The 14,333-nt window shown below is 42.5% G+C and overlaps 1 protein-coding gene across 2 annotated transcripts; it reads right to left on the bottom strand.

Annotated features, from left to right (window-relative positions):
• Positions 1-112: 112 nt before the first annotated feature.
• Positions 113-7,377, bottom strand: ercc1 (excision repair cross-complementation group 1). 2 transcript variants are annotated; one of them, XM_083681364.1, is made up of 9 exons: positions 7,217-7,377; positions 5,778-6,224; positions 5,476-5,579; positions 4,883-4,982; positions 4,559-4,635; positions 4,127-4,226; positions 3,709-3,780; positions 1,164-1,246; positions 113-885 (listed from the first exon to the last, which is right to left on the bottom strand). In XM_083681364.1, exons 1-9 carry the CDS (start codon positions 7,277-7,279, stop codon positions 777-779), a joined length of 1,155 nt encoding a protein of 384 aa, XP_083537490.1. In that variant the 5' UTR covers positions 7,280-7,377; the 3' UTR covers positions 113-776. The 2 variants fall into 2 exon arrangements, with proteins under 2 accessions (XP_083537490.1, XP_083537491.1); XM_083681365.1 differs by having other exon boundaries at positions 1,178-1,246.
• Positions 7,378-14,333: the final 6,956 nt, after the last annotated feature.

Below are 14,333 nucleotides of genomic sequence, written 5' to 3'. Positions count from 1 at the left end.
TTCACTTTCATTTTCGTAACGATCGATGAAAAAATAAACAGGCTTATCAGTAGCTATAGGTTCAAATGCCAGTTTGCATAAAACACAACACATGTTCTACTGTAACCTCAGCATTTGTTTCTTTATTTCACCATGTAGAATAGTACTGGATTGAGCAATACAGTAAAAGTAGCAATTTCACTGTGAGTTTCTCTTTCACTTGCTCCACCCTTACCATAATATTTCTAATAGACGCAATGAGAAAATGGATTTTTTTTAATACTGAATATAGGGTTTCCATGACATGCAATGCATGTTCAAACTGTTTACAAAAACTCTGATTAAATAACTACCTTTTTTGGACATAAAATTATGCTCCAATAGAACAAATCATGCTTTCTGAGTTGTAAAGTACTGTATGTTTTTTCTCTGCTCAGCACTCTTTGCTGAATCAAATTGGGACCCAAAGTACAGCACTCAAGACAGTGGCACATTTAAATACATACTGTACACAATAACCCACTTGTGAGACCTTGATGTTTCCAACTGACACATCTCTAGCATGGTTGTCCAAGCATTGATTGATTAAGGTGAAGAATTGAAGTATTGATTAAGACCATACATTAGGTACCCAACTTTTGGACTTAAATTGACACACATCAAGGGTAAAAGTTACAACTCTGTGGACAATAACAACTAAGCATGTGACATACTGAGGAATGTTATAGGGTATGTATGCTCTCTCTAGGTTTTGAAATATCAATCAGCCATAGGATTAAAAATGTTACTGTTTGGCCTTACTGTTTGATTAATTGTATGTATTTGATATTATTTGTGTGTGTGTCAACTGTCTTTCTTCCTGGACTTGAGGAAAGGCTGGTGTAGCACATCGTGGAGGCGCCTCGCCTGTAGGGTCATGACAAACACATACACGACAGCAAGACGACACACACACACACACACACACACACACACACAAGCTCTCAATGATGCCAGGACAATGCAAGGTCATCTTTTGTCAAAAATGGACAATGATAGTAGTCATGTGTAGTACTGAAATATATACAGTATAAGTATATTTTGAATATTATTGTAATGTGTATTATCCGTGACACACACCATTTTTACATTTTTTACATTTAGCCGACGCTTTTATCCAAAGCAACTTACAACAAGTTACTTACACACCCACACCCACCTTCTGTGGCCCCAGCCCTGGACACAGAACCAGGTCTTCTTTAGATGCGTTGATGATCCCCTCTAGGGACTGAAACAGAAAAGACAACAGCACACTTCATCACCATCTCATCCTACTAATGACAATACTATCCATCATGTCAGAGTGTTATTATACAATAGGGAGTGGTTTCCCAGACACAAATTAAGTAGAGTTCTGGACTAAATCACACGTTCAGTAGACATACTCATATACAGTCATGAGAAAAAGTTAGGACACCCCCCAAAATATTAAGTTATTCTCTTAAAAATATGGACATATCAATATGTTATCTTCTTTCTAACAATGTCTATAGATAAAGGGGATGTAATTGAACAAAAAACTATGAAAATGTAACTTTGTAATCATTTATTTAACGAAAAATTAACAATAATGCCAATTCCTACTGAGGAAAAAGTTAGGACACCCTATGCCCTAATAGCTAGTATTGCCCCCCTTGGCTGAAATAACCTCAATTAGACGTTTCTTATAACTGTCTACAGGTCTCTGACATCAATTGGGAGAAAGTTTTTCCCACTCCTCCTTGCAGAATTCTTTCAGCTGTGTGATGTTCGAGGGGTGTCTTGCATGCACAGCCAGTTTCAAATCAATCCACAGCATCTCAATAAGATTAAGATCCGGGCTTTGACTTGACCATTCCAGAACTCTCAATTTATTTTTCTTGAGTCATTCCTTGGTAGATTTACTGGAATGTTTTGGGTCATTGTCATGTTGCATGGTCCACATCTGCTTCAGCTTCAACTTTCGAACAGATGGTCTCACATTTTCCTCAAGCACCCTCTGATACAATACAAAATTCATAGTGGATTCTATGATGGTGAGCTGACCAGGCCCTGCTGCAGAAAAGCAGCCCCAAACCATGACATTTCCACCCCCATGCTTCACAGTTGGTATGAGGTTCTTGTTCTCAAATGCTGTCTTGGTTTTGCGCCAAACATGTCTACTCTTACTGTGCCCAAATAGTTCAACTTTGGATTCATCTGTCCAAAGCACATTGTTCCAGAAGTTCTGGTCTTTCTCTAGGTGTTCTCTGGCAAACTTTAGTCTTGCCCTGACAGCAGGGGTTTCCTCCTTGCACACCTCCCATGTAATGCAAACTTGTTCAGTCTCTTTCTTATGGTGGATGCATGTACTTTGACATCAATTGTGGCAAGAGATACCTGTAGGTCTCGTGATGACATTCTGGGATTGTTGGAGACTTCTTTAAGCATCTTTCGGTCAGCTCTTAGGCTGAACTTGCTTGGGCGGCCTGACCTGGCCATGTTGGTGGTGGTTTTAAATGTTCTCCACTTGTAAATTATTTTCCGGACAGTGGAATGGCCAATTTCGAATAGTTTGGAGATCTTTTTATATCCCTTCCCAGACTCATATGCATCTACAATTTTTCTTCTGAAGGCCTCAGAGAGCTCTTTTGATCTCGCCATGGTGATGCAACTCACTTCAACAATCAAGAGCAAACCAAACTAAATATCTGAGGTTTAAATAGGACAGGCTCCTCCAAACTCCTCTGTAACGATGTTCTAATCATTTGCACCTGATGTGGTGCTCTTTATTATAATTTTAGGCATTTTAAGTGGAACTAAATGTAGGGGTGTCCTAACTTTTTCCTCACAAGAAGATTGCATTTCTATTAATTACATTTTACCAATAATTTTTTAAATAATTTGTTTCAGTTGTATTTGTTTAGTTATATTACCTCAATTTTTCAATATTGTTCAAATGAATATCAAATGTCCATATGTTTGAATATGTTGAAGAAGACAAAGGTTTTCATAGGGTGTCCTAATTTTTTCTCATGACTGTACAGTACATTTGGAAAGTATTCAGACCTCTTCACTTTTTCCACATTATGTTACAGCCTTATTCCAAAATGGATTCAATTAATTTTTTCCCTCACCAATCTACACACAATACCCCATAATGATAAAGCGAAAACAGGTTTGTAGAAATGTTTGCCAATTTATTTAAAAAGCGCTGTGTGATGTTCCCCTTATGAGTAACCATGGATCCATATGATTGAAATCAGTAACAGTGACTGAAAAATTCCCCCAATATGATAAAAAAATGTCCATGCAAGAAACACAATGACAGAGAATGGGATAGCACTCATGGGTTTGCACATGGAGAACAGTTGTATTGTGTAATATTCCCTCTTTTTTTGAGCTGGGTAATTCCCTGTGGCACTTCCATTTTTTCTTTGTCATTGTATTTCCTGCATGGAATTTTTCAGACACATGATACGTGATACTCCACAGCCTCCCCGTGATTGAAGGAAGGCCTGACTGGAGGGGTGGACAGTAGAGTCACTGACGGGTTAGGGTTAGGGTCTTGACTGAGAAAGTGGACAGTAGAGTGACTGAAGGGTTAGGGTTAGGGTTCTTACTGAGGTGGAGAGTAAAGTGATTGAAGGGTTAGGGTTAGGGCTAGGGTTCTTACTGAGGAGGTGGAGAGTAGAGTGTCTGAAGGGGTATGTTTAGGGTTAGGGTTCTTACTGAGAAGGTGGAGAGTAGAGTGATTGCGTCGGTCTTGTTGACAGACTTGACTGTGGTCAGACAGTCAGTCACCTGTAGAGCGACAGAGACACACTTAGGTCACAGTTCAGGTCACAGAAACAGTGTTCGTGACACACACACACACACACACACACACACACACACACACACACACACACACACACACACACAGGTGGTATCAAATGATTAATACTGACAGTTGAGGTGTTGTGGAAATATCACACATGGTTATCTAATGTGTCTGTTTAAAGTTTCCCATGTATCTACCCCAGAACTTAGTGACTATAGGACATACCTTAGACAGGTGGTCCGTCTCCTGTCCTGTCCCAGACCTTAGTGACTATAGGACATACCTTAGACAGGTGGTCCGTCTCCTGTCCTGCCTTTCGTGTCATACCTTAGACAGGTAGTCTTTCTCTACGTGCTCCTTCAGGAGGTCCGCTGGTTTCTTCTCATAGGACTTGTACGTCTCCAGGTAACGTCCCGCCTCTTCTGGACTGTCAGGAGAGAGAGAGAGAGAGATCTGATCAAATAGGATGCAACCCAAATCACTGCTAATTCACTCTGTATTATTGTGCTGTTGACCTGACTATCACGTCTGTGAACTCTGTTGTATTGTATTGATGTGTTGGATGTATGTATGTCCAATTGAACACATGCAACTGAATGCTAGTTGACAAAGACATCATCATCATCACCACCTGCTGAATACGCTGATGTCACTGTATTGCCTATTGCTGTATGTGTGTTTTATGCCAATGGCCAAGATGGCACCTGATCATTGGCATCATTCTCTGACGCTGCCGTCACCACATAATACCAGTCTTACCTCCAGGCCAGGATCAGAGTGCAGTCGGCCATGATGCAGATACGAGCCAGCTCTTTCAGCGAATGGTGGGGGTCTTTCTACAAGGCGCAGCCAATGAGGGAGCAAATTAGGAGAAGGTGAGAGTATGAAGCCGAGTGGCAAGGTTTCTCATGCAACCACAGAGAGAGTCTGCCATATTATCACTATTATTTAAATTATTATCCCTGACTATGTTCTGGGATAGACAACCTGTGCTCTCTTCCTCAGGTGTGTGTGTGTGTGTGTGTGTGTGTGTGTGTGTGTGTGTGTGTGTGTGTGTGTGTGTGTGTGTGTCTGTTTTCTCACCACATCAACCTGCACCAGTAGAACCCTAAGAGTGAAGGTCTGTCCCAGGTGCTTCAGACGGTCGTGGACGTAGTTGGGGTTCAGGTTGTGGTACCTCAGACTAACAGGCCACAACCAGTACCCAGAGAAAGAGAAAGGGAGAGGGAGGATGGGAGAGAGAGGGATAGGAGAGAGAGAGAGAGAGAGAGAGAGAGAGAGAGAGATAAAGAGAGAGATAAAGAGAGAGAGGATTGGTGTGAGAAAGTCTTTCTTTGGTACATTACAAACCAGCAAGTGTCACCACATTGTAAGGTTGACACTACACTTTGTATAGAAACAGAGACCATGAGGTGCAGCTTTATGGTTTTGAGATCCTATCCTGTTTTGAGAAGGCACACACAGACATTCACAGAGAAGCGACACGAGGGCGGGGGGTTGAGGGGGATGGTTTTAGATAACTTGCCTGATAGGTGAGAAATGGAACAGAGAAATGCAGACAAATGGAGTCAAAAGTCCATGCAACCACCAATGAAGACATACACACACACACACACACACACACACACACACACACACACACACACACACACACACACACACACACACACACACACCTGAGGAAGAGAGCACAAGTGGTCTGTCCCAGAACGTAGTCAGGGACCACCTCTCCAAACTCCCATGGTACACTCCTCACAAACTTCAGAATGGGGTTGCCCCTCTGCACAGAAAAGGACAAAATGATCATGTGATGCTTGCTGTAGTCCCTTTTTAAATCCATAATTGGATTATGGATAAAATCCATTATTGTACTTTTTTTATCGAACATTGTAAAAAAACAAGGCCTAGGCTAACAAGGCCTAGGCATTAATGAGTTTACAAGACACATCATGACATGTTCAATATCCTTCATCCTTACCTGGCGGGGGTTGACTACGATGCTGCTCCCTGAGCCCACTGCTTTAGGCAGGCTGATTCCGCCCTCTGACCTCTGACCTTCCTGCTTCTGCTCACTCACATTCACAGTCCTCCGCCCCTCATGTTGCTCCTCCACCTCCCAGTCTCTGTCCCTGACCTCTGACCCAGTCTCTGTCCCTGTCCCAGACCCATTCCCAGCTCCTGTACCAGTCCCAGACCCTGCCCCAGTCCCAGCAGCCACCCTAGAGGGACCCTCTGTCTGTGGAGCCGAGGGGAGCCGTTGTGGGGGCGCGTCATGTCCTTTGCTCTGGACAATGAACTGTGCATAGGATAATGGCTGACCGGTAGACTGAGGTGCAGGCTGAGCTGAAGAGGATGCTGGGGTGGAGGTGGAGGTGGAGGAGATACTTTGGTCTGTCTTCGAGGAGGGCTGGAACAGGGGCTTTGCCTGCAAGAGAATTCAGTGACATGAATACTGGTGAGGTTCATGAACATGGTGTGTTTCAAATACCCCATCTGTGACTAGGACTATAGTCATATTTAATGTTAATATGAATATACTCCTTGTCACAGATTGGGCTGTTTCAGACTGATATGGTGTAATTCCACATACTTATATAATCAAAGCTAAGTGTGATAGAAAAATGAATGTTAGATGATAGATTGTAGGAAAGGTTAACTTAAAATACTGTAATGTAGAACTGCTGTAATTTCCATTATATGCAGAGCGTGCTGAATGCAAGAGTCGTGTGCAAAAGATGGTCTTTGAAGTGCTTACTGTCCTACTGTACTCCTTAATTAATATTTGGAGACTGTCCAACCAAAACAAGATACTGTGCAACCAGATACGTTTGATCATAAACTGCTGGCATTAAGGGCCATGTAACGCTGGGAATCATCTAACCTGACCCTGTTGTATCTCAAAATAATGTATGAGCAGAACTAACTATAAAAAGAGGCCTCTCACTGATGTTCAGGGGGTCATTTGGGGTATGCTTACATAGCGTGTTTTAACTGTGTTCTCTGCGGCAACATTAAAATAAAGCTTATAGAAGTTTGAAGTCATTTGTCAGTACTCTCTTTATTGATAAGTAATAGATTTCCACGACAGAAGTTAGTTACTGTAGTAGTGAGTAGTAGGTCAGCTAGAGACCATGGGGAGGTTGTAGCTAAACCGTTATCAACGAGTTGAATTCATCACAACGTTAGCTAGCTGTCTGGCTGGCCCGCGCGCGCGCGCACACACACACACACACACACACACACACACACACACACACACACACACACACACACACACACACACACACACACACACACACACACACACACACACACACACACACACACCTTTAGCGGCTCAACTCCGCGTCCAGATTCTATTCTAGCTAGCTACCTAGTATCACTCACAGCTGGCTAACATGTGATACAATTACCAACCGGGGCTCTCTCTCTTGTGAAGGCAGAATCGTCTAAGTTGATGTTAAACCTCTTCTTTTCCATTTCTGAATAAAGGCTTGCTCTTAGAATATCCAAATAAAAGTTAGCTGATATTGCAGAGGGTTCATGGAGCCAATTTGAACACTCACTGCCGCTTTGTTTTGAACCGGGAATGTCGAGATCTCGCAATCAGGCATAAAAAAATGATCATGGAGTAATCGATTCTAATATTATGTCCGTCAGATGCACGTCATGCATGCCAAACCAATGCTACAAGATCCTAAATACTGACTGTTTTCATTGCTGTCCAACATAGTGTACTTGAAGTCGAATATCTCCTCAATATACACAATCTCTGATCTGACTAAGAAAAGTGTAATATAGCGGTAACTGTGATGATGCAGCTCTGCCACTAGAGGGCAGTCGATACCAACTCTTCACTAATTCTCACAAATGTGTAAGGAATCTGAGCTTGAAGTATCTCTCTGGTGTGTCAATGTATGGGACCATTACCATTCTGAAGCTGTGCCTTGCCATAAGAGAGCAGTAACGTTTTGTCATGATCAGTATGCTCTATTGGAGGCAACTTAGAGGGAATCTCTGCTCTCCCAGACTTCTATCACACTTCTCACACCATTCCTTTCATTTAAATCCATGAGAGCAGGACACTCTCTGGGGGGGGGCGCGAGTAGGCTACAGGATGGGAGGGAAAAGAAAAAAAAGAAAAATCACGGACTCACTGGCTATTAGTAGACCTACAAAGGAGATGCAACTGATTCCCCCCCCATGTCAAAATGCAAGTGGTTGGACTATTATAACACAAACAAATCAACCACACAGTTTCATTTCAAATCTACCAATACAGGGGGTAGTATTTTGAGCCTGTGACGCGACGTCACGTAAGTGCTACTATATAAGCGTCCGCACACGCGTCGTAGCTCCATTCACTCTAGTCTAGTCTCTTGCCAAGTTCGCTTGTGCCAGCTCTCGCTAGTCTATCTGTTATCAATCTCGATATCGATTTACTTAGGCCTATACTTCAAAACCCAAACAGTCTTTTTAAAGACTAACCGCACAAACAGTCTTTTTAAAGATTATCCCCATCTCAGCCCTAGCCAGTAATTTTTTAACTGCTAGGCGTGCACTTAGCTAACAACTTTTTCACCGTGTTGCAACACAACTATACGACCCACGCGACTAAGACACACACACACTCACCCACTCACAAAGGACTACAATTGTTAAGTCTTAAAATAAAATCTGCATTGCCTGCAAAATCGTTATTGTGTACTGTTGTATTAAAGATCGTGCCTAAGTCCCGACTGATTAGCCCCCGATACTAGTCTCTCAACATAGCCACACACGCACACATCGTTACATCATAGCCTAAACTTTATTGAAAACACAACTAATCCACATCCAAATTATTTCAAAACCAAACAAAAATGGAGAGATTTCTAGTGAGGACCAACAAGGCAACCGACGCACCACCAGCTGCAAAAAAGATTCGAAGGTACGATGAAGCATACCTGCAGTTTGGGTTTACAGTCACGGCTGATCTGAGACCTCAGTGTGTCGTGTGTGCCGAGGTGCTGGCAAACGACAGCATGAAGCCCTGCAAACTAAAAAGGCACCTCGAAACAAAGCATGCTGGCATTAAGGATAAACCGGCTGAATATTTTAAAAGAAAGCTTGATGGCCTCCATCAGCAACAGGCAACCATTTCAGTGCACAGCACTGTGTCTAAACAGTGTTTCGAGGCATCGTATGCAGTGGCCAAAAGAATAGGTAAACTGGGTAAACCGCATACAATTGCCGAGACTCTCATTTTGCCGGCCGCGCAAGACATGTGCAGAATAATGATAGGAGATAGTGCAGCAGCCAAACTCGGTACAGTACCACTGTCCAATGACACAGTTGCTAGGAGAATTTCAGACATGTCTAATGATATCAGAGAGCAACTGATAGAGTTCATAAAAAAGAGTCCTTACTACGCGCTGCAGCTGGACGAATCCACTGATATTGCTGGGCAGGTCCAGCTCCTCACCTATGTCAGGTATCTGCGGGACAAGGCGATTGAGGATGATGTCCTGTTTTGCCGGCCTCTTCAGTCGCACACTACAGGAGAAGTCATCTTCAATGTCCTCGATATATTTATCCATGAAAATGGTTTGGCTTGGGACCGATGCGTTGGCCTATGCACGGATGGTGCGCGGGCAATGACGGGCCGTGAGCGTGGCCTAGCTGCTCGCGTTCAGCAAGTAGCTCCACTTGTGAAATGGACACATTGCATGGTCCATCGCGAAGCACTAGCTGCTAAAAAAATGCCGGTTCTCTTTGACTCTGTGCTGAACCAATCCGTGAAAATGATAAATCTCATCAAATCACGGCCGCTAAACTCTCGCTTGTTTGGGGTCCTCTGCCAGGAGATGGGGTCAGGGCACGAACAGCCGCTTCTGCACACTGAAGTTCGCTGGCTCTCCAGGGGGCGGGTGTTACAGCGGTTGTATGAGCTGCGAGAGGAGGTGAAGTGGTTTTTGACAGAAATCAGATCTGGCGAAGCATCTGGATGACACTATGTGGCTTGCGTCTCTGTCCTATTTGGTCGATATATTTGACCGCTTGAATGGCCTCAACCTGTCTTTGCAAGGCCGCGAAACTCATATTCTGATCCTCGCAGACAGAGTGGACGCCTTCACACAAAAACTTGACCTCTGGCATGGCCGCATCAGTCGAGGGAACTGCGACATGTTCCCCAGCCTTGCAGACTTTATCACTGATGCAGGCACGTCACACGATTTCTCCTCTCTATTTCGATCAGCGTCTGAGCACCTGTCAGCAATGAGAAAATAATTTGCGACGTACTTTAAAGAGGATTATCGCGCTTTTGCGTGGGTTCGAGATCCATTTGTGTGCACAGCAAACGGGCATTGATGCAGGAATACCCTCAACTCTGTGACGTCGCCTTGAAGATTCTCCTCCCTTTCGCGTCTACATATTTGTGTGAGGCAGGATTCTCAAAAATTACTGCACTCAAAACGAAATACCGCAATCGTGCACAAATCGAGGATGATTTGAGGCTATGTTTATCAGACATTGCGCCAAGAATTGAGGATCTTTGCAAGGCAAAGCAGGCTCAGGTCTCACATTAACATCGCCTACCTGCAAGCTTCTGTAAAAAATGCAGATGATATGCCTACTATTAGGCCTAGTAATAATAACAATAATAAAGCATAAATTCATATCAGAGGTCTGGTGCCAATTCCCAATTATAGCAATAGCCTAGTAATGATAATAGGCCTACTGATGATGATAATGATGATGATAATAATAATAATAATAATAATAATAATAATAATAATAATAATAATAATAATAATAATAATAATAATAATAATAACAACAACAACAACAACAACAACAATAAAGCATGTAACCTCATATAATTATATAGCAATGATAATAGGCCTACCACTACTCATAATAATAATAATAATGTCTGCAAGCTCACATTAGAAGTCTGGTGCTACTGCCAATTATAACAATTAGCCTAGTAATGATAATAATAGGCCTACCTACCGCTACTGATGATGATAATAATAATAATAATAATAGTGTGGGCCTAACAATAATAACCTAGCCTAGGGCTATCTATCTATCTATCTATCTATCTATCTATCTATCTATCTATCTATCTATCTATCTATCTATCTATCTATCTATCTATCTATCTATCTATCTATGCAAGGTGGTGTAGTGGGGGTGGCGCCGGGAAGGGGGTGGCGCCGGGAGGAGGGGGGGCCCCAACTGCAATGAACCAGCTTTGGGGGGGCCCAGCTTGCAAAAGGTTGAGAACCCCTGCTCTACAACATCAGAAGGACACATCCATTCCTCTCTCGCTTTGACTACTGCAACGCACTCTTGGCCGGACTCCCCACCTCCACCATCAGGCCTCTGCAGCTCATCCAGAACGCTGCCACCCGCCTGGTGTTCAATCTCCCTAAATTCTCCCATGTCACTCCCCTCCTCCGCACCCTCCACTGGCTCCCGGTAGCAGCTCGCATTTTCTTCTAGCATTGTGACTGCCAATGGCCTGCGGTCTGAGCATTGATTACTTTATCTTATGAAGACTGACAGATAGATGATTCACTTACTTAAACAAATGTATGTGTTGTAAATCACTTTGGATAAAGGCGTCTGCTAAATGCCATGAATGTAAATGTAATGTAATGTTCTAAACAGATCTGACGAATACTATTACTTTGAAAAAGTGTGCGTCAGGGAGTCCTATTGACACGAAGCCAAAATCTACAGTAAAGCGTCTTTCAGCAGACAGCCTTGTGTTCTTCATCGTCATGAGAATGAAAAATGACCATTGTGACCTGCACAGAAATGCCATGCGTCTGCTATTGAAGAAATGTGTTTCTGAAATCATTCATCAACGGCTATTTTGAAACGCTTTGTTTATTGCATTGCCATGTAATCAATTGGCTATTGATGCGTCACGAATAACGATAATGCATCAAAAATTAAAGAAATGTCAACATGAATCATGTCATTACTGTCTAAGCTTTGAAAAGCTGTATGCGTAAAGGCATCATACGTCATATAACTAATGTTCATGGTGATGCAAATCTAAAGAGATTTCGAACTGTTCTGTTGCACACGTTGGGACTCATTTTATTTTTCTAGAAGAATCATTTGCCATGACGGGAATCGAACCGGGGTCGCCAGGGTAAGAAGGCAGACTTCTATCCGCTAGACCATTTGGGAAGATGTGATATCTGCACCCTAAGATCTAAGTGTCATTTCGATGAGGTCTGTAGCCGAGGCCATACAGCACACCAAACAAATCATCAGGTGTTTAAATATCCTTGTCGTTTTGAAAAATGACCATTGTTACCTGCACAGAAATGCCATGCGGCCACCATTGAAGAAATGTGTTTCTCAAATCTATCATTAACGGCTGTTTCCACGCACATTTTTCATTGCATTGCCTGTAATCAATTGATGCGTCAAAAATGAATGAAATGTAAACATGAATTATGTCATTACTGTCTAAGCTTTGAAAAGCTGTATGCGTAAAGGCGTCATATGTCACAGTGGCATGCCTGAAACACAAAGGAATTGGAGAAACATGTGCCTACAGGGGACTCGAAACGGCGTCTCCCCCGATGGAGCAAAGTTGTTACATATACAAAGATAAGTTCTGCACTCATCAGCAATTTATATGAACCAACTGTGCTGTGAGTATCTAAACAGTCATCGTGAATGGATAAAATGCAATGTTTCAAACAGATCTGATGAATTCACTTACATTGAAAAAGTGTGCGTCAGGGACTTTTGACACGAAGCGAAAATCAACAGTCAAGCGTCCTTCAGCAGACAGCCTTGTGTTCTTTATAGTCATGAGAATGTTGTCAAAACAGCAAAAAAAAAGGTCACAAACAATATAAATCTGCAAAAACTTTAACTTGGTTTTCAGAGTTGTTCTTTATTCAAGCATAAAACAGGTCAGCAGGATAATACATGATATCAATAAAATGATTTAATAGTAAAAGAATAAAAATACTATAGAAAGAAGGATGATAAGTAATTACTGTCGGTCTAAATACGGTGGGTTTCAAATTCCCTTTGATTGGCTGTTAAATACAGCCCTCTGATTGGCTGTTTAATAGATCCCTTTGATTGGCTATTTAATACTGTCCTCTGATTGGCTGTTAAATAGAGCCCTCTGATTGGCTGTTAAATACAACCTTCTGATTGGCTGTAATATCGAGCCTTCTGATTGGCTGTTAAATATAGCCCTCTGATTGGCTGTTAAATACAGCCTTCTGATTGGCTGTAATATCGAGCCTTCTGATTGGCTGTTAAATAGATCGCTTTGATTGGCTGTTAAATAGAGCCCTCTGATTGGCTGTTAAATACAGCCTTCTGATTGGCTGTAATATCGAGCCTTCTGATTGGCTGTTAAATACAGCCCTCTGATTGGCTGTTAAATAGAGCCCTCTGATTGGCTCTTAAATACTGCCCTCTGATTGGCTGTTACATAGAGCCCTCTGATTGGCTGTAATATCGAGCCTTCTGATTGGCTGTTAAATAGATCGCTTTGATTGCCTGTTAAATACTGCCCTCTGATTGGCTGTTAAATAGAGCCCTCTGATTGGCTGTTAAATACAGCCTTCTGATTGGCTGTAATATCGAGCCTTCTGATTGGCTGTTAAATACAGCCCTCTGATTGGCTGTTAAATAGAGCACTCTGATTGGCTCTTAAATACTGCCCTCTGATTTGCTGTTAAATAGATCGCTTTGATTGGCTGTTAAATACTGCCCTCTGATTGGCTGTTAAATACAGCCCTCTGATTGGCTGTTAAATACAGCCTTCTGATTGGCTGTAATATCGAGCCTTCTGATTGGCTGTTAAAAACAGCCTTCTGATTGGCTGTAATATCGAGCCTTCTAATTGGCTGTTAAATAGATCGCTTTGATTGGCTGTTAAATACAGCCCTCTGATTGGCTGTTAAATACTGCCCTCTGATTGGCTGTAATATCGAGCCTTCTGATTGGCTGTTAAATACTGCCCTCTGATTGGCTGTTAAATAGAGCCCTCTGATTGGCTGTTAAATAGATCCCTTTGATTGGCTGTTAAATACTGCCCTCTGATTGGCTGTTAAATAGAGCCCTCTGATTGGCTGTTAAATACTGCCCTCTGATTGGCTGTTAAATAGAGCCCTCTGATTGGCTGTTAAATACAGCCTTCTGATTGGCTGTAATATCGAGCCCTCTGATTGGCTGTGAAATAGATCCCTTTGATTGGCTGTTAACCTTTAAGAACGTAGCGTCACACTGGTGTGATGGCCCCTGCTTTTCCATAAAAGCGTACCGTACCGTACACGGGTGTGTTTAGAATGTCGCTACCTGAGTATTCCAATCGCAGCGCAACAATGACGCTGTGTGGGCTAGCACTATGGCTCGATTGCTAACACAAGCTAACATTGTTCTCCTTCCGTCAATAATTGACTCTCTCCATATGATCTTGTCGTTATCATTTTGTTTACTTGGTCTAGTTTGTCTTATGCTTGTGTGATACTCGACTATGCATGGCAAAAACTGAGGG

This window comes from Argentina silus (genome assembly GCF_951799395.1).
Source record: "Argentina silus genome assembly, chromosome: 12".
NCBI lineage: Eukaryota > Metazoa > Chordata > Actinopteri > Argentiniformes > Argentinidae > Argentina > Argentina silus.
Note: the sequence above shows the minus strand (reverse complement) of the source record. Positions and strands in the feature narration are given on the sequence as shown.